This window comes from Manacus candei, unplaced genomic scaffold (genome assembly GCF_025592945.1).
Source record: "Manacus candei isolate 608988 ecotype Guabito, Panama unplaced genomic scaffold, ASM2559294v1 h1tg000050l, whole genome shotgun sequence".
Taxonomy (NCBI): domain Eukaryota; kingdom Metazoa; phylum Chordata; class Aves; order Passeriformes; family Pipridae; genus Manacus; species Manacus candei.
In genome coordinates this window covers 14677336-14698582 of record NW_026138098.1, presented here as the reverse complement: position 1 = coordinate 14698582, position 21247 = coordinate 14677336, and the positions used below count along the sequence as shown (strand labels likewise).

At 37.7% G+C, this 21247-nt stretch overlaps 1 protein-coding gene across 2 annotated transcripts in view; it reads right to left on the bottom strand.

The window, feature by feature from the left end:
* LCOR (ligand dependent nuclear receptor corepressor) overlaps positions 1-21247 on the bottom strand; it is a 62215-nt gene that overhangs the window by 18352 nt on the left and 22616 nt on the right. For both annotated transcript variants that reach the window (XM_051799988.1, XM_051799989.1), the window contains exons 2-4: positions 11825-11890; positions 11330-11409; positions 2159-2291 (exon numbers count right to left, since the gene is read on the bottom strand). In XM_051799988.1, coding sequence (XP_051655948.1) covers positions 2159-2291; positions 11330-11409; positions 11825-11890 — 279 coding nt within the window. The remainder of the gene's footprint in view (positions 1-2158; positions 2292-11329; positions 11410-11824; positions 11891-21247) is intronic.

Genomic DNA, 21247 nt, shown 5'->3' with positions numbered 1-21247 from the left:
CTTCCTGGCAGGCTTCTATCCCTTCCTTATTACTCTTGCACCAAGCATAGTTTTGCCAGAGGAAGGAAAACAAGAGTATATTAAAAAAAATTCTCAAACATTCCTTAGACATCTGACATGTTTTATTATCTTCATTCCATGTATCTGGCCATGGACAGAGTATTATACCCCTCATTAGCACACTGCAATATCTGCCACTAGTTTCCCAAGAAATTAGAAAAGCATACACTTTCCTAGAAGACACACACACACACATCATAAGTAAAAATTTAAGCTCAGTGTTAAAGGAATTAAGTCTTTCATAAACAAACAATCTCTAAGTGATGGAAGTGCCCTTCTTTTTCCTCACCAGAAGTAGTGTGGTGGTTTGGGCTAGGCCTTCCTTGGTGACTAGTTTGTAACCAAGGAAGGGTCCAGATTTACCCAGTATTCCCTACGATTTTTACGTAAGCCAGATTATAAGAAGAAAGGAGGAGAGGCCTTTGCTCTCTTTCCTTCCGGCGGCTTGGAGGTGCAGGTTCCCTGCTGTTGAGTCTGCCGTGCTGGGGAGAGAGGCCTGGTTAGGCCTTGTCGACCTTGGGAGACAGAGGTTGCCGGCGATCGTTCCGGAGCGACCCTCGGTTGTCCCAGGAGAGTAGTGAGCTATTTCTTTGCTAACTCTTTTAGTGGATAGATATTGGGCTGCTAATTGGGATATTTATATATATATATAATATTTTGGTTTTGTTCCTTTTCCCTTCCCCCTTCCCTTTCCCTTATTTTTAATTGTATATAAGGGCAAATATATTTATATATCTCACTTTGGTTGTCTCTCTCTCGTTTCGGGTTTTCTTTCGTTTTTTTTCTCCCTCTTCTCCCTGAGGTTTGAGGGGGGGGGGGAACTCTGGTGGTAAGGTTTGGAGACTTGGCAGGGAGCCAGCTTCAAACCATATCAAGTAGTAATATGGAAGAAACCTGTAATTTCTCTAGATTTTAGTTTTCTTAAATTCCTTCTGGATTTAAAGAGAGATGGGATAAATTTAAAAGCAAAAGGAAACATTTACCTTAAAAGAAAAAAAACCCAAACTTGAAAAGGAAGCCTTGGAATAAAGGCATTATCTGAACTATCAGTAGTAATGCAGTAACTATCCTTCCCTACCATCCTGCATGTATTGCAAAAAGTATAGAAGCATCATAATTTATAGCTTGTATTTATTCATTTGAGTCATAAAAGAAAGGCTAAGATACTGTTATCTACTTAAAACACCTTTAAATATTTTGGTCACTGGGAGGAAGGGCTGAGGACTGGCTACAGCAATTTCTAATTTGTTAAACTGAAGCCTTGCATTGTCCCCCAGCAGATAGGTTGGAATCACTGATTTGGCAGATTTTCTCACACATGGGTTAGACTGATAAGTATGATGTACTTTCATTCAAGATGCATTTGGAAGCAACCTCTGGATTCCCATTTCTCAGATTTGTAGAAAAGAGTGAAATGAGTTTTTGCCTTCCTAAGAGCACAGTTTAAGTGACAACTCTCCAGAATATATTTTGGGGATTTTCTAGCATTGAGCTGCTGTTATTGTTTTCAGTATATTCTACAGCACAGATTTTCCAATTCTTTTGCTGATCACATTTTGAATTCTTCATATATCCCCCTTAGCACTATTCCAACAATTTTTATACTGTAAATTGATGGTGATAGGGTAGGTAATCACTACTCATAGTGTGATGACCTTTAAGAAAAACTGCATTAGTACACATTCCATTAATATAAAATAAATATTTTTTTAAAAAAAACATTACCCACCTACTACCACCTCTGCCACTTGACCTTACTTCTAAACAGCCCACTCACCTAAAACATTGGTTCAGGGGAACAGTTCTGCTGAGTAAGAACTGAGTCATCTCTCCAAAAGTGAAAACACCAGTGTTCTCATGGAGAGATCTGGTTTAGGGTTAAATATGTTCTACTCTCATCCTCAGTCCCAAGCCCACACTGTTGTATTGCTACATTACTTGAGAGTCAATTTTTACTCTTAATAAATACATATAAAGAAGACAACTGAAAAATACCGAACATAACAGTGACAACTTGAACATCAGATCTTTGATAACTGCATTGCATGCAAAAAGACCACAAGAGACACTATTCCCCCCTCCCCCCATTAAAACTAACCTTTTCTGTAAAAGACTGCATTGAGGAACTCTTCCGCTTGCCTTTCAAAACGAATGATTTTTGCTTGCTCTTGTCTAAGCAGAGCTTCTTGTCCAGCTTCCGAGGCTGGCTCATCCAGACTGACTAAGTGTTCCTGCAAAGATATTTAATATTTGTAAGATCTTCCTGACTCCAAAATTAATAAAGTTCCTTAGGCGTTAAATATTTTACTAAATTCAAAACTTTTTTAGGTACTCAGCACAGAGTTGAATCTATTGAAACCACGACTTGTTTTTTTGACTGCTTCAGAACATTGTACTTTGTCCTGTTTTCTTGTTGTAAATGCAGCAGAAGCCTGTAAGTTTTGATAACATTACGGGAAATAAGAGCCCAGTATAAAGAAGATGACTTAGATGTTTTACAGCATTTGGCTGCAAATCTCATACCTAGCACTTGTTCTTTGGTTGTTACTTTTAGATCCAAGAAATAACTATTGAAGGCAAAACACAGGTAGTTCTCCTTACTCTACACAGCATTCATGCAACTGAGCAAAAAATGACCAAGCATTATCAACAAACAGGTCCTTTTGTGAAGAGGCTCAGTAGTAGCCTCTTTTAAGTGAAATAAACTTAAGTTAGCTGTTACAACACCTACAATTAATTAAAATCCATTCTCTCTCTTACAATCAGAAACAATTATCTCCAATATTTTCAAACTAGGATAATTAAATGTGTGAGATGCCAGGATAAATCACTCATTTTAAATATGCTCAAGAAACTACAAGGAAAAGTTACAAAAATACAAAATCTAAACACCTGGATTCCTCACCCAAATACACACCCCTTTTCTCATTTCATTCAGTTTAAGGCCTTGCTCCTACTCAGGAGAACAATCCCTTTTTTGTCCCTCTCCCTCCACTCTCATTTTAAGCTATATTAAAGTTACCTGTATTTACCTACTGCAGGAATGCATACACAACCACTCTTTGGGTTTAGGGAGTGTTTTGTTTTGTTAACCTTTACAAAGTATCAGTTACCATAATATCTAAGCTGCATCTGTTTTTTTGGCCTCTACTGTGTAAGTTTATTTCAGATTCATATCCTTGTGGGACTAGAAGGGAAGGAAAGAACTGGCAATTCCTTTATAAATCACAATAAATGAAAAAATAAGTAATTCTTAAGTTTGTGCTATCTCAACTTCAAGAGGTTTCATGAAGCAAGGTTAGATAGCCAGCCCATAGTAAATTAACAAACACAGCAGTCACGTGAACTACGCGCAAAGGGTAATAATATGAAACGATGTGGACTCTGGCCTGAACAACATGGGCTCTCACATCATATTTGTAATGCAACAGCTTCCAAAAGCTCTCTTTCAAAAGTAAAGGGAGATACTATTCAGACAGGGTACAGAGACAAAGCAGCATTTTGTGCCAAATAAAAAGATGAGGAGCATGTGATGAGGGAGGCGACAGGTGAGGAAAACCACATTTGATGTTATGAAGGTAAGAGCCTGTGGAAGAAAAGACCTCACAAAGTGGCTGATGCTTTGTTCCATACCAGAGGATTCAAACTTGCTTGCTCCCATAGAAGAGAGACACTTCTTTTAAGATCGTATGAAAGAATTAAAGACTAATTTGAACTGATGGATTAGCCAGAAGTGTTCACCTCTGTGCCAGGCATCCCAGTGCTCCCACGGTTAACTGGCATTTTATGAACACCCTGAAAATGCAGTTGTACTTTTACGATACTAAAATATGTGAAATATCTGTACAGGATTTCACAATAAAAACATTTGTGGATAATAAGACAAATATTTTTTGAGAGTTACGATTCAGGTGAGACTTCACAGAACATACTTGTACGCTCTTTTTGAAACTGTGTTGCTGCATCTGGCAAAGCTTATTGCAGGGTTTGTCCTATTTACTGACAGTCCAAGATGAGTTATATTATCTTCTAAGCATTATCAGGATAACTGTAAACTCAGCTTATCAATTTGTATAAAAAGCAGACGTGTGCAAATTAACTAATAACAGAAGTAATCTAGGCATATAGAAGTGTTGTAGCAATCACTGAAATATCTAAGCCTTTACAGAAGTTTTGCTTTAAAAGGAAACTCTGCAAACTGATGCACAGAGATTCAGCTAGATGAGATCCATTAGAGTTAATTGGCATCCTCTAGCTAAAGTCCCATGAGCCATTGCAAAAAAACTTTCTTTTAATTCAAAGGACAAACAGAGAATTCAGAATTGAAGGAAACATTATGCCTTCAACCTGATCTGACACCCTGCCCTTTAACAGACTACAGCTCTGGAAGAAGCCTAAAATAAAAATAAGCCTCGGCCAACAAAATGCATTTCAAATCTTCCTAGTGTGTTTTGCAACTAAGACATACACAGTAAATCCTGGCCTAGTAACTTGGTGGAAACAGAGTCCAGTGGCACCACAGCTCACCACAAACAAGTGTACTTTATATTACTCATATAAAGGCAATGTAAGAAGAGTACAATTTAATCTAACAAGGCTAACTAAAGCTGTACATTTTCTTCACAGAGAAGGAATGAAGAAAAAGGGATCAACCAAAAAAAAAATTGTAAGTGGTTTACACTGGTGAACAGCTGAATAAAGGAACACTTCATCTGCATTCAGGAGAGGAGGGGAATAGCAAGAAAATGGCAGTGTTTAGTTACTACCCCTCAAACCACAGAGCATCTCCTTGCATATATTGTTTTTATAAATGTCCATGCTAAAGAAAATAAAAGAGTAAGTAAAATAAAAGAGTCAGATTTAACCTTGCACATAGAAAAAAAATAATCTTCGGCATCTTCTGGCACCTGCAATACAGCACTGACTACATGAGACAAAACATACTGGAAATGTTTCTGCCAATTGGATTTTTTATTATTTTCTTATCCATTGTACCACAATTATTCCAGTAATCTTTGCAGTTTGTTCACCCCAGATGGAAAATTCAAGTTTTCACACTAAGCATTTGATTGTGATTGCTATTCAAAGTCAAATTCCAAGAGTGGGGCTTCTTTTGTGTGATTTAGGGGTGTGTGGTTGTGGTTTTTTTCTTTTTACATTTTCCAGCATTTCTTCCCAATAACCATTATTTGGAACAACATCTCAGGCTTACCCTCTCACTCTACAGTCTTGAATCACACCAAAGTTTTCAGCAGCAACAGTAGGAAGAAGAAAAACCTATTAATATTTAGATAGCATTGTCATTTGGGGGGTTTTTTTCCAGGATATTTGTAACCAATCAGTTACTTTTAGATATTATTTATAACACAGGATTCATTCTATTCTCTCTGTGCTTCCCTTCAGGTGGGAAGAATCCCACCAGCTAACGTGCAGTATCACTATGCTGAACAATATACCCTCAGAGAAAGACACCTGGAGTGGTTTGCACATGCTCCCTAAGGGCTGAAGCTCTTTTTGTATGTTAAGATAAACAGCATAACTATGTAATTAAGTCAAAGATCCTTTGAAATACAGAGCTCAGGTTTTCAAAGCGCAAGGTCAGTGCGTGACCTTGAGAGACCACCTAATCCTGGGCAGCCCAGCCCTGTCAGCACTAGTGCTCCATGTTCACTGAGACCCTCCTTGGAGGAAATGTTGATACAGCAATTCCAAAAGCTAAACTGCTGACACAAGAGAAAGGTATGATACACACTGTTGTTGTGCAGATATGGATACAGCATTTCATGTTTAAGCTGCAGGACACACACAGATGAAGTGGGAAGAGTCCAGTACAAGATAATTCCTATTCATCTTTGCAGAGAAAAAGGAGGGAGGCTTCCCACAGACCACCCATGGTTGACCAGTCAACCCATGGACCCCAGGGATACAATCCAGACTCCCACCATACTCTTACCCCCTTGCCCCCAGAAGGCAAGATCAGGAAGAGTGAATAAGAAAGGAATGTTTCAGCATCCCTAGGCTGTCTTCTCCAACACCTAATTTTTCTTAAGACTGTACAGCCTTTTTAATTCTTAACCTGTGAAAAGGAAAATAATTGACTATTTTCTGTAGACAAGCTTTAAGGGCACCAGAGAGTCTTCTTTCCTTCTATCTGCAAGACCAAGTCATTCTTGCTGCTTTCATTTCAGTGTTACTTGGTTTGCTTACATCTCTCAAAATCTACAGTCAGGTGAGGCTTCACCAGCATTTAGGTTTTTCTCTCTATTGAGAAAAATGCCTCTCTTGATATAGCCCCCAAAATAGTTTACCATTTTACCATCCTATCACTTTTCAGACATGTGTAACTTGTGACTTGATAACACAAGTCTGTCTATCCTGTTTCTCAAATTTATCAAGATCATTTTCAATTCTGAGCATGTCCTTTAAAGCATCTACAACTGCTCCCAGCTTAGCATTAATAAAAATTCAGATGGTTTAATTAGTTTTAAGACCTCCCTCGCTTACTTAACATACATATTTTTATATGAAGATGACTGATGTCAGATTTATCAAATTCAAAACAAATTTATCTTGACTACTGAATATCATTTATTATCTATATTAGAGGGAGAAAAAATAAATCAGTGAAAACACAACATGCTTACATTAACATTTATGCACCAATAAAACTGAAACCCCACATTACTACTAAACACAGCTGGAGATTATCACAAACAGCCTCTTCAGGTTTTAGCCTCCATATCAAATTATTTTAAAACCACGTAGTACAAAATTGACAGTATAAATGCTTGAGTTTTTTAAGTGATAAAATCCATTAAAAATGTTTTAGAGCATGTTCCAGCACACTGAGGATCTCCATACACAGTTTAAACACATTCTAAAGCCATCAAAAGTTCTAAGAGTTCTGAAACTTCAACTAATTTTCAGATATTTCCTTTGCCATCTTATTCTACAAGTTAATGCTTTAGATGATAATGGTAACTTCAGAATTATTCAGACACTTACCCACAGTTCACATCTTATTGTTTATGCTCCTCCATAGTGAAAGGCCACCAGATTCAGAAACTTTTATTATGACTAATCATAATCAAATAATGACATATTACTTTTTAGATGTCTGTGTAAAGCAATGACTTACAAGCTTTTAAAATTATCCAAATCATATCAGAGTAACTTTGAATTTTAAAACAACTCCTTCACATGCTGTACCCTACCACACTTCTTCACAAATGAAAGAATTGTGAGAGGTCCTTACACTGAAGCCTGAGCATTGTACAGCACTTTGCAGACCAGATTCAGTCTTCAGTCAACAACAGCATAAGACTCCAGAATATGCTCCTAGAAATCATCTTCTCTCTTGCTATTTTTGTAGCTTAAATATATCCATAAAATGGTTAATGTGCTTAGGAGTATTATCCTTCTTGTTCTGCTCTCACCAACTAATGAGATTAGTTGTGTGTTCATGTGTGTGTGTTCCTTTTTTCTCTTAATACATACAAATTGCTTTATGTCACTTTAGACAATAGTGTTTTATTTTCCACATACTCAACTGAATATACTCAACTGAATCCTCTTTAAGGATTCATTTTCCAATATTCCCTTTCTTCTGGCCTTTCTTAAACTAGGCTTGAGCTCCAACAGTAGAGACTACCTGATTTGATAGAAACATTCTACATAGAGCTACAGATTTCTTCTGTAATGATAGCTCTGACAGATCTAACAAGCCACAAAGAAAATTAGGAATCACAATTAAAAAGAGGTAAGTCAAGTACACTTAAAGTGCAATCCAACTGAATTGATGAGTCTTTTCTGTACCACAACCTTTTAGAAGGAAAAATGATAAAGACCACAAGTAATTGAGAATTACCACATTTGCAGATCATCCAAATGCAAATTCACCAAATTTGGTCCCATAGGACCGGATCCTCCTCTAACTATGTGTAGGCAGCTAGAGAAGCTAATTGCCTTTTTTGACTTTCTTGTCCATCAATGTACCCGTGCCTTACTGCACACAGGCACCCAGGCAGCAGCTCCTTAGGTTACCAGTTATTCTCTGATCATACCACACAGAAACAATTGTTGTATTCTGCATTCTGTGATGAAAGAAAAAAAATCCAGTTTCGAAAAGCTCTGTGTTATTGCACATAACGCTTTGAATTTGAGTAAAAATATGACAGGGAAAATGTTAGCTCCCTACTTTGTCTGTAGTTTATTACCCCTTACACATGAAGACACTTAAGTCTATTTCTCTATCAAAACCTGTCTTGTATTTTGACTGCCAAAAAACGCATGCATTTGCTCAGTATTTGCAAGTAGAACTACTGCTACAAATAAATTAATCTTTTTAGAATACTTCAGCAGATGGTTCTCCATCCTTTGAAGAAGTTGTGTAATTGAATCTGACTGCTTGTAAAAGCAAGAACCAACATCACTAAAAGAGTGGGAGAGCAAATGTAGTTTTTTACCCCTTAAGCAGCTCTGCCAATAAACTAATACTGGCCTTCAATTCTCATCCTACAGTCCAGAACTCAATTTTTCTTAAGCACAACTACTGGTCTCCTACGTTACAGGGAATTCTTAAGGGCAAATGAAATCCAGAAAAAAACCCTAAAGATTTTAATTGGTTTTGAACTTGTTGGACCAGGTACCTACATGTCAGTCAAAGGTGAAAATCAAGGACATTGATTAATTATTCAACCAATCCTAGATGGGTATTGCTAAAGATGTACTCATTGGAAAAAAAGGCCAGCCACAACCATGTGGTTTGTGGCTATCTTGCTCCCAGCTACAACATCAGTTACATACCTTTTAATTCTGTAACTCAGCAGTATATAAGCACAAACCCAAATCATCGCACCCTGCCTGGTTCTTTTCCTAAAAATTTAAGAGGATGCAGATGAACAATTAAAAAAAAAGCAGAATAGAGGGTAAGGTAGAGAAAGCACAACTGCTATCACTTTATGTACAGGAACAGACAGTTTTAGCAGTTACAGAAGAATGAGCCTCCAACTCCCTAAAAAGAAGAGTTACAGATATTAGTACAGATGCTCAATGGAAGACATTTCAAATAAATTAGCACCATTTCTAATTTAGTTCATTAGCTGAAGGATGTCCGTTATTTGGCTAAATACCAAATTAAGTTACAAACTTTTTTCTAAAAATTCTATGACATTTCAATTCAAATTAAGATGTTGTCAAACTCGCACTATTTGAAGGCTCTCATGAAAGAATCCTATTTAGATCTGTATTGCAAGCTAATGACATCAGTGCCAGCAGTGCAGCAATCTGCTGCACCCACAGGAGAAAGGAAGCACTCCCACCCTGCCATCTCTCTCAGCTGACACACAAGAACTCCCTATATCTAAAAGGAGCCATATTCCTCCCTCAAAAACCAAACCAAAAAAAGATAAACCAAAAAGCCCAAAACCCCAAACCCAACAGAACTGACAGAGAGGCTGGAGAGCAGTAAACAAACAAACAAACAAACAAACAAAAACAAAAAAAAAAAAAGAAAAAAACCCCTACATACTCTAAAGTCTTATCTCACAGTTCTCTCCAGCCTGGTCAGGACAAATCTCCTTCCTCTTCCCCTAGCAATGCTGCACACCCCTTCTGCATTCTGTATCAGCCTGTACACAATCCTAAAATCTCCTTCGACCCCTGATGACAAAACATCGTGGAGCACATCAGGTGTGACCACATCTGCATCTTTTCTTTCACCCATTTAAAAGCCACCACACAGTACAACAGGGAATCGTGTGAGGATCCTTAACATTAATGATAACTATCACTTGCATAAGGAATACATTGCCAGTTTCCCAGTAATACTCAATTACGGGCTACACTTGTGAAACCAGAAAGAAAAACCCAGCAAAGTAGAGGAAAATATAAATAGTGGTATCTCAGCTTCTGACTAAAGGTGGCATAGAAGCTTGGAAAGAACAAGGCACTGTACCTGATCAGCACACTATACAGTAGACATTCATGCTCTTCATTTTTGTCTTCACCTAACAATCACTGATTTTCAAAAGTTTTATTTTAGTTATTGTGGACTTATGAGGATGACTGAGATATAAACCATCTTTTTGAAGATCTACCCATACACTGTCAGATTCTCCCAGACTATGATCAGTCTCTGACTGTGCCACAAAATTATTTTCTGCGTTAATGCAATGGCTTAACAAGAACTGTGCTAAACACTGAATTTTGTCCTTTTATGAGATGAGGTAAGACAAAAGACAGAACTCCTTACACCACAAGCATACACACATCTTACCTGCTGTCAGCCTCAATGAAGGAATTATGCTTCGTATCTATTCTAAATGCAAGCATTCCTAAACCTCCTCCCATGCCTTAACAGAAACTGTAATACGGAAACAGGAATAAACTGGCAATATGGCAAGTATCACTGTCAACAAGGTACTTCCTTTATGGACAAGCCATGCAGCTACACATATTAGAGGAAAGAGTGCTTTTGTTTCATTCCTAAGTTGACAGAGATCCACTCTGGTGTTGTTTAACACTGTGCAGGAAAAAGTAATAGTTACGAGTTCCAGTAAATTAAGTTTTGCCAAGGCAGATGATCCTTCCTTCCTATGCTATGGAACAATCATTATTTCAACACATGGGCTGAGCAACAACCACGTATAGCATGATAGCTTTTGTTTCATATACACCTATAATCTCCTTAATAAAACAAACTGCAAGTTTATTAAGTTGGCAAAGCTGACTTGTCCATGTTTAGGCTCTGACTTGGTTATGAACAAGCACAGTACAGAATCTACCATACATGAGAGCCCTTTAATAAAAGGATATGGCCCACAGGGAAGGGGATTCCCAGACACAGAACAAGACTCGAGGTTGTTAAAATGAACCACATTTCCATATTGAAGATAAGCCCATCGCCTGACTGTAGTAAACATGCACGAGCCACAGTTTGGCTCCCCGAGGAAGGGTTTCATGATTCCCAACAAGATCTCTGACAAAGAACTCAATCCCCCTCCCCAACAAATAAAAAACACTGAACAGAAAGGGCCAACACATAGGGGGGAAAAAACATACCACCTGCATCACATACTACAAAGAAAAAGTTGCACAAAAGAGGCAGGTCTGTTCATTAACTTGCGTATTTTAATTCAGAAAACCTTCTTCCAAAGGAGGGGAAAGGGGCAGGAGGTTGCAGATTTTCCATATTCAGTTAACAGAGCAGCAAACTCCCTCCCTTTGTCCCTCCCCTACAACTACTAGCTTCACACATCTGCATTGTTACCTTCACTTTTTCTCTTCTCAGGCAGCAGAAAAGACAATTTTCATCAAAAGACCAATCAGAAACACCTTCAGGCTCACAGTCTGTAAATCAGAAGAATAGCAAATTACTTCATATTCATAAACCACGACACAACTGGAGCCAAAAGAGAAATGCTGAATTAAATACCTGTTTCACAACATTCTTGCCTGCATTCTGAGGATGCAGGCTTCATATCGGCCATTTTTCTAAGTCCCCAGATTACCAAACTGTATACATTTTATCATTGCACAACAAATCTGTTTTTCCCAGCACTGCCAAATACACTCCCAGCTACATAAAGATGAACGCACACTCATTAGTAATTTTAGCCAATATGAAACTAACTGTGAGCACTGCCTGGGGGAGGGGGAAAAGAAGCACAAATCACCACGGTAACACACATTTTCTAGAGGCAGAGCTGGGGCTGCTTCTGTCATTAGAAATGCAGAACAAGATACAAACATAGAGATTGAATACCTTTAAACAAACTGAGATCTTTTAATAATCCAGGTCCAAACAGGCCTTCTAGAATACTTTCAAACCCTAAAAGCAAATAAAAGAATTGTTAGCTTTCTAGATTAAGTACGTCACTACAATATTCACAATAGCAGTTCTATATTTATCTGTTCCAAGAACAGAGCTCAACGTGCTTTCTCTAAGTATTAGAAGATACATGGGTCAATTGTGATGACTGAACTACTGACAAACCATAGCACAGAGTCCACCGACTCCTGTACTTCTGTAAATAGCTAGGTTAAAAATGAAGAACATTACGACATTGAAATAAACCATTTTGAAAAGAACACAAAAAACTATATGTTCTACAACATGACCAGTTAATTTCTACACAAAAATACTCTCATTTTAAGTCTCCGAACTGAAATAAGGTATGTTTTCCCAGTTAAAAAAAATACATTCTTCCATCTCAGTGGCATTCAGTTACTTTTCTGAATTTCAGCAAACATTAAAACCAGTGTTTCCTGAGGAGTCACAAGTTTGAGGAGAGAAAATTAAAAGGAAAGGGATTCAGCATCGCCGTGTCACTAAGGAACGAAATTCCAATCACAGATCTGCATCTAAGACACACACAGTCCAATTTACTTCAATGCCATGATTTATGCCTCACATAAAACACATGTAACCAATTCGAGTTTATTCCAAAAGAGGGAAAACCTTCACCAAAATTACTGCCATTATTGGGAAATGTTAAATCAATATTACACTAAACCCCTGCTGGCAGTAAAAAAAGCTACAGAGCTATTAACTACCCAATGCTGTGAGAACACAGGTTAGCAGAGTGAATATGAAAAGTACAAAGACTACTTCAAGGGGGACAGACAAATTTCACCTGCTTATAAAAATGTATTCACAATATGGCCAGTACAACTTACTATATTCCCCCCCCTTAATAATTTTGCTTTGTAGGTTTAATAGAGGTTTGGGGGTTCCTAGCTTCTCCTACTTGTCTGGGTCTTTGAGGGGCAGAAGAAGCAGCAGGAAAAAAAACCTAAGAAACAAAAATATGATTTTAAATTTAGAGAAATTTGCATGGGTGAATTGGGGACAAACTATCTGAAATAGCTATTTTTAAGAAATCAGTCAAAATCTAGACGATCACGTACTACGAAGGAAATCAGTTATTACATTGTAGAAGAACAGTAATTCTAAAACAATTCTGACTTCATCCAGATCGAATATCAAAGTTATGTTTTGCACAGCAGTCTTGAAAAATAAAGGACAAATAGTGTTGCACCCCTCTGGGTGTCAGCGAGTGTCAGTGCACCAACACCACCAGCTGTCAGATGCAGGATCCTACAGAATCTGCAGTCTGCAACATGACTTAGATGGCCAAAGCATTGCTGGGGTACAAGACCATCCATGATCTAACACCTGTCAGAGCCTGACACTAAAAATCTTATCTCAGAGAGGACCGAGTGGAGAACAACAAAAAAAAAAAAGGGGGGGAAAAAAAAGAAATGGATTAAAAAAAAAGAAAGAAAAAAAAGAGTGAGGTGAAATAGCAGTTAAGAGTAAAGAGAAATAGGGAGAGATCAGAAAACAAGGTGGAAGAAGAAAAACTGGAAAAACATCCCATCCAACAGCACCTTGTCAGGCAGAGAAGTAGCACTGCCTCCAAAAAAAGCCAATTCAGGCTTCAGGAAGTGGCAGGAACAGTGGGAAAGGGCCGACCAACCTGACCTAGAAGAAAAATAGGAGAATCAGGGTATTGACCCATAGGTTTATAATGCTGACTCTTTTATGGGTAGTGACCCCTCAGAATTTGACTCTGAAATGAAACCTTAAGGAAAACAGCTAATCAACCTCATTCTTAATCTTTTTGTTTAAAAACTTACATTTTTATATATATATAAATAAATCAAAAGATCTCAGAAATTTACTCAAACTCATCAATCTTAAAATAGTAACTGCCAGTGACTCATTGCCCCACAGTTTGCCATGCATGCAATTGCACACTGAAGTCCCTGCCAAGTTTTACAGCTTGGATATTGTACGATGGTAGTTTGCTAGCCCCCTGTTCTGAGTGATGCTAATGCCACTCGGGTTTTATTAATATTAAATATTGGATTTAGCAGTTGCATAGCAACAGCAGAACATCTTATGTGCAATGTTTGACATTAAAAAAGGCAAATAAGGGAAGTATGAATGTATTCAAAAATTATACTAAAGACTGGTAAAACTGCCATGAAGCTGAGCCCTATTCCCCCCAAATGCAAAGAGAAATGCAGCAAAGGCAGTATAAGCCCTGTGATGTCGTGTTCAGTCATTCAGGGCTCCAAAAGAGCAACTGTGTACAGTTAATCATGCAGAATACATTGAAAACAAAATCTTGAAAAAGGAGCTGCCTACTTTTTATAGTATTTTTTCTCTCCATTGTCACTGCTCTTAGAAGCTTGAAAAGAACATTTCTTTTCCCACCGATTGTCCTTTTCCATTTGGCAGATGATATTTTCCTGCATTTCAAATGGAACAGAAATTAACATGGCTGCCTCTGCTAAATTCCACTTTCTATATTTTCATCATCTGTATTTCAGTGTCTGAGAGTTCACAGCAGCTGAACAGAAGGGCCAGTGGAAAAGTTGCAGGAATAACAGAAGAGAGAAAAAGAATGAAGATCCCAGTATTTTAGAAATCAGTATTATTTATATGTCAGATTAGATTTTCAATATTGGTAGTATTTAGATTTCTCAGATATGTCCTTCACAGTTAAAGCAGCCACAAATTTAAGTCTTACAAATACTGATCTTTACAATGAAAAACATCTTCTGGATGTTAGTGTAAGAATTTAGAAAAAAAAGGTTTAATGTTTTAAAACATACAACATTTATGAAGTGTAAAACAACTCTGTCCCAGAAGACTCTCTAGGAAGTGAAGAATTAGAAAAAAATAAATAAATCCCAGAACAAACAAAGAAAACCCTTAGTACTGAAGCAAGGGTGGAATAACTTTTTAAATGCAGAGGTTGTTACATACTTACTCCTATTTCACAATTGTTAGCTCTGCAAGTAAAGCATTTCCTAAACCAACCTGTGACAAAAATCAGAATATGTATGTACCATTTTTATGCTAAGAGTAGCAAGCAAAGAAATTAAGACTAAAGAGAAGAAAAGAGTTGACTATGCAGTTTTCAGCATGGTCAAATTTCACTACTTTTGTCTCTGCATCTAAGCAGTTTTATTTTCATCTTTTCTTGGCATTTTTACCCATCTGTAATCAAATATTTTGTCCTAAATTTAAACTGTACTGGTAGTTTGATGGCTAATGGTTTAAGATAAGAATTTAACACAACAGTTTAAGACAACAATTTAACACAACAGTTTAACTTAAGCTTTACAAAAAAAAAAAAAAAATCCAGTTAGATCCTGAAGTCATCTTTTCCCTTAAAACTGAGAGCACTTGTAATGATTAAGTAGCTACCAGGCTCCTTGAGATAACAGTATTAGAGAAGTCAATAGTCCAGGAGAGGACTTTCCTGGCTGATCTCTAGCAATGTGGATTAGCCAAAGACACATTCTCCACTATAAAAAACAAGAATGCGAGATCTTCAGAAGAAGACAGGGATGCATTTCTGGAGTGCCATTGACACAGAGCCCAGCATGTCAAACACTGCTTTTTTTCACCTCAAGACAGCACAGTTCAAACATATCTTTGAATAATCACTGCACAATTCAGTCCTATATATGTACCTGGTCAAAGCAGTAAAGCTTGTCTTTAAGTTTGTGGCACAAATAATTTTGAGGGTAGTAAAAAAAAGACAGGCAACAATTGGTCTGAATATATTGTTACATAAATTGTTAATAAATAAAAAAAAAAAAAAATCAACACATCAAGGGTGCTGAAGGGAGAAAATAAAAACCAACATAATTAATTTTCAACTCCTCACCCCTTTTCTGTGCATATTAATTTAATCTGTGAATATCAATTTGTAAACTAAACCTCAGTCGACTAAATCAGTATCAGCCAGGGCAGCAGTTAAGTGAAGTAGGTCAGAGAATCAGAATATCCTGAGTTGAAAGGGACCCACATGGACCATCAAGTCCAACTGCATTGGACCAATTGCAACAGAAAATAAGACAAGTGATTCATCAGCACTTATTTATAATAAACAGTCACCTTAATACATTAAAACGACAACTTCAAAAAGTTGGAAATTGAGCCAAGTAACTTAAGGCATTAGTTGTCCAAATATTTTGTTTAAATTTCTTAACTATTTAAGAACTTATTAGGAACCATCAAAACCACAGGGAAAAAAATCTGACCTATTGAATGGAAAAAAAAAATTTTAAAAAAAAAACACAACAAAACACCACCAAAAAAGCAAAACCCAAACCTGCAATGTGACTAAGGGTAAAAGCACAAAGAGGAGACAAGAGGTTGGAAGATGCACAGGAAGATTCAGAGCAGAGGAGATAAACCAAAATTCAGAAATGTTACAAAGGTCAGAGAAGAGATGCACACAGCTTTAAAGTAAGCAAAGATAAGATCAAAAACAAGACACATGTAGATTGGGTTTTTTAGGTAATACAAATAAGAATATGGTAGTATATTAAAAAACATTCAACAGAATGGCATACAATCATTCAACAAAATTTATCAAAGTAGTGTTAGTAACATTAACTTCTTAATATTCTATGGAGGTGTGTTGGGTTTTTTTCTGGGACTTATTCAAAGAGTAGTTCCAGTAGTGTTTAATTCCAGAAAGTCCTGAAATATTGAGGAAGTCCCAAGGGGCTTGAAAAAGAAAAAAATCATCCGTTTGAAATGTCAAAACGTTAAACAAATAAGTACCGGAATCTCAACTCGGTAAAGGTTTCCAAACCAAGAATGGTTCAGAGGACTACTCAGGAACTAACAGAAAAAATGGTTTTGATCAACATGGGCTTACAAAAATTCCTATTGGACGTGCGGGAAACTAAAATTTTTATTAACAATAAATATCATATAATATTTTACGTTTTTTGGCTGGCACAACATATTTTGACTAAAACCAGACAGAAAAACACACCCCCAAAAATTAAAACAAACAAAACCAAAAAACCTCCAAAACAAAACTCAGTCAAATAAATATGAAACAGATTCAAAATCAATTAAGTGACAGCTCTTGAAATGTTTGTGTCAATGGGAAACTACTGCTAGCGAGGTCCATCAGGTATTGGCTCTTGGCCCTGTGCCATTTACCATTTTAGTCCTAGCTGGTGACTTGGAAGAAAGCAGTCACTAAATTTGCAGGAGCTACAAAGACAGGAAGAGCAGTAAGTAACAAAAGGCCCAGGTCACAGAGGCTGCTTACCAAAGCAAATGCAATTAAACACTACTTCGAAAGGGGGGCAGGGGGAATGGAGAAAGCCACAAATCACACATCCAGGAACAGGAAAAACAGCTTCTCAAAGACATGGCCAGATCCAACAGCTGAAATTGGAAGCTCATCAAATTCAGCCAGACATAAGACACTCTTTAATTTTACAAGGGTCCAGCTAAAGACATAAGACCTGCGCTCCAGGACCAGATCGATGCTCTCCCTACCCTAGCATTCTGAAGGTGTTATTTAGGGAAGCACAGGCTGGTCGCTAAGATCTATTCCCCCTTCCCTCTCCCCCAGCACTCAGATTCATCATGTTAGGAGCCTCATTAACTAGTATGAAGCAAGAGACACCATCATCACATCAGGTTTTTATTGGATTTCTCATGCCTAGATTTTCTGGTCAAGATTGGTTATATTTATCCACAGCTATGGGATTTGAAGCAGGAATTAATTCAGAAAAATCCTACAGTCTATATGTAACATGGGAATTCTGTCCCTTTCAGGACAAAAATCTATTAAACTTGAATGTTTCAGTCACAGGCATCTTAATAGAAAAGCAAGACCAAGCAACAAGGGAGGGGAAAAAAAGTCACAGGACGGTTATTAATATACACTAAATCTCAGGACATGCATATAATTATAAGTTGTGAACATTCTTTTATTCATGCAACAAAACAGAAGATACTCCCATCCACCTGTGATGAGAGATCTCATTATCTGAATGATGTCCAGTTAAGTACTCCAACTACAAGTTAAAACAACTTTGCTTTAGCTTCTGGGGGAACTAAGAAAAAGCTGTGCATCTCGAGCAATTTTTCAAATTTCACGCTTCCCCATTCTTGTTACTGAAACTGCACTGTTCAGGGATCTAATGCAGACATCCCTGCTCCAGAGGATTCTAGGGACCTTAAATATCAATAACCTGACTCTGTAGTAGCAATAAAGAAACATGCATACAGAAGAAAAGAACTATGGATGTTAAGACAGGTACTGTTTAAAAGAACACGTATATCCAAGTTCTGTATAGCAACACACAGCTCTTCTGTACCTTTTTGCACCAAAACACCTTCTCTTCCACAGACAAAATACAGAGCATTGCCTGCTGGGGTCCCTAAACAGGCCCTTGGAGCTCAAGAGAAAAAGAATTCTTTGGCTTTAGAGTAGTGCTTTATTCACTGTAGAACAGCATCTCCAGTAGAGAAGTTTCATTTGAACCAATCAAGAAGCCAACAAGGTACATGTTGTGTCAAACAGCCATTTCACTGCTACAGTAACTTACCACAGCAGTAAGCTCAGAAACCAAAAAAGCAGCAAAAAACTACAAGTACTGTTGATATAAGTGCTTCTGACTGACTACCCATTCTGCAGGACTTCATTAAAATTCCACTACTAGTCTGTAATTTAAAAAAAAAGCCGCAGCAGACCATCCTCACTCCTCTCCAAGCATCCCTCTTAACCAAGCTATTCCTTTTCCTCTGAGAACCAAGTCTAAGAACATTTTCTCTGATGCAATCCCAAACTCACAGCAATACATTTAAAATTTAATGAGCTAAGCATGACAGAAAAACAGCTACACATCTGAATTACAGCACTGCAATGAACTTGCCTTCACAGCAGAAAAGTGCCCTGCCAAATACCCTAAAAGAGGGTAGATCTCTCCTCTCTTCAAGGAAGAACAGAGAGGCAAAGCAATAAAGTTACCAGGCTGTGTCACAGTGCAAGAAATGGAAACAGGCCTCCCCATCCAATGTTAGCACTCTAATTGGCAGGTTATCTCACTGATTACAACTGAAAATTCAACCCCAAAAAACCAGAAGTGACAAGCTATAAAGCTTGTTGCCAGAGTGTAGAGTATAGCAAGGCAAAAGGCAAAATACAGATCTTCTCCTGCTTCCCTCCCACAAGGAATATTTTTGTGTGTATGATCCGATATCAAGAAGAGAATAACACGAAGGCATGCAACCTTCTTATCTCGAATCAAAAGTCTTGGAAGCAGAATTCAAGAAAAGCCAAGGACCCTGTAATGGCTGTCAACATCACCTCAAGATACAGCAATTGCTCTGGCAGGCTAAGCTGTATTCATGTGGATTTGCAGAGGTGGAAAGATCCTCCAATTTGCAGATACTGCATCGCTGATCTGGCTAGTTGTTCAAGTCAGGGGTTGTGGGCTTGTTTTACATTTTAACTCAAGATTGGGAGGTTTATTGTATGACTGCCTCATTTTCTTCACAGCCAGTCACCATCAATGCAGGACTTGACTGGAATCTTCTCATGTAAATACCTGCATTTTATTACTTTAGAAAATAAACCAGAAAACACAGACATCATAAAATGGCAAAGAATGACAACAGAAGAGCTTGATTAACTACCAACTTTGCATGTATCCTTAAAAAGATAGTTTAAGAGTAGAATAAGATCTAAATTAAAAAAAAAAAACAAAATCAACTAAACTAAAATCCAAACAAACAAATTTTAACAATAAAAATTGAAACAGGAGTTGCTTTTCAGTATTTCAATTCAAAGATGGTGCTCTTATTTGTTCAACCTCCAGGTATGGAGTTCCAGCAGGCAACCAGGTACAACCTCCACTGAGAAGCAATTGTAACAACTAGCTAGAAAATTTACAAACAGATTAAGAGAGTCAAATAGCTCAAGAATGGGAGTGCACACTAGCACAAAACAGCATGGACCAGAAGTTTTACACAGAGACCCAAACGTTTCTCAAACTTGAGGCAATTTTTTCCAGCTCCAACAGTGTTGCATTGCTTATTGCATCAAAATAAAAATCCTGAAACTTTTTTCCCATTGGAGACAATCTGTTAATGCTTCACTCCCAAGCAAAGGTGAGATGACATTCATCAACTGCTGGTTACCCCACACTCCTGAGACACAAGCTTAAGAACAGCCTTGCAGTAGATGGTGTTGACCTGCATGGAAAATGCCTCCCACAAAAGAGATAGGATGTCCAGCAGCATCAATTCACTGCTGCACTTTATTTCATGGCCACAGTAATGCTTATATCAGCCTGAGTCAGGTGTGCTGTCAGGAACAATTTGCCACAGGCAGATATAGCAGAGGCCCAAGCCAGTTTAAACCATGGAGGAACCTTCCCTTTCCCATGGAAGTTGTACGTGTGGAAGCACAGGACACCAGTATCTTCCACCCCAGCCTCAAGAGAGATGCATTGGCATGGGGCAAAAGTGTTAGAGGTGTGAGTTAAACTGGCTGAGGTATGAGCTATAGTTCATACTCCACAGCTGTCCTATTTGAAGAGGGTTGCCTTACCCCAGCAGCTGAGTCTTGCCCCACATTATTCCCTGTCTGCAACACAATCACCTAATGAAAACAGAATAGCTGAAACAATTTGCAAATAAAAATCAGCCCAGAAAGGGTAGGTATGAGCTGCCAAATCCACTTAAACAAGGACTACTATCAGAAAAAGCATCTACCAAACCACAGTGTAATCTAGAAAACTCTTGGAGTGTGACTCAGTTTCACCTTCTTTATCACAGGAGGTCACATATATCATGATTCATTACTGAACTCAATACATTATTCTTTTCTTTTTGGCTCTCAAGTTCTAGATACCCCTTTCACCATCTCTACAGAGATTTTCAGATCTATGCAGCAGTCTGCAAATGGGAATGAAAATGTGATTCTACTAAGGAAACTAGTTATATCACCCATCATTGAAAATCTGATGATCTTCAACTAATAGACCTGTTAAAATAATTGAACATTTCTTAGTTGAGAAGTGAATATACTGAGCTTACCTGTAAGATAAAAACTGCCACAAGCACTTTTACTCTGCTATTTGTGATTGCAAGTCTGCCTGGTGTAAAACAAACCTCCATCATAAGCCACGACATAACTGCCCCCGTGAAAGGGGGCACCTTGACTCCAGCTAGCTCACAGCATCCTGAAAAATCTTATGATATGCAAAGATACACCACTTTAAGTCAAGTGATTATTTCACTACACCACTGGTGAGTTTACCTAAATTCTGATTACGAAGCTAACAGAAGCAAAGAAGGATCATGGAAAGAAAGCTGAATCATGATTACAATGACTATGAAGCA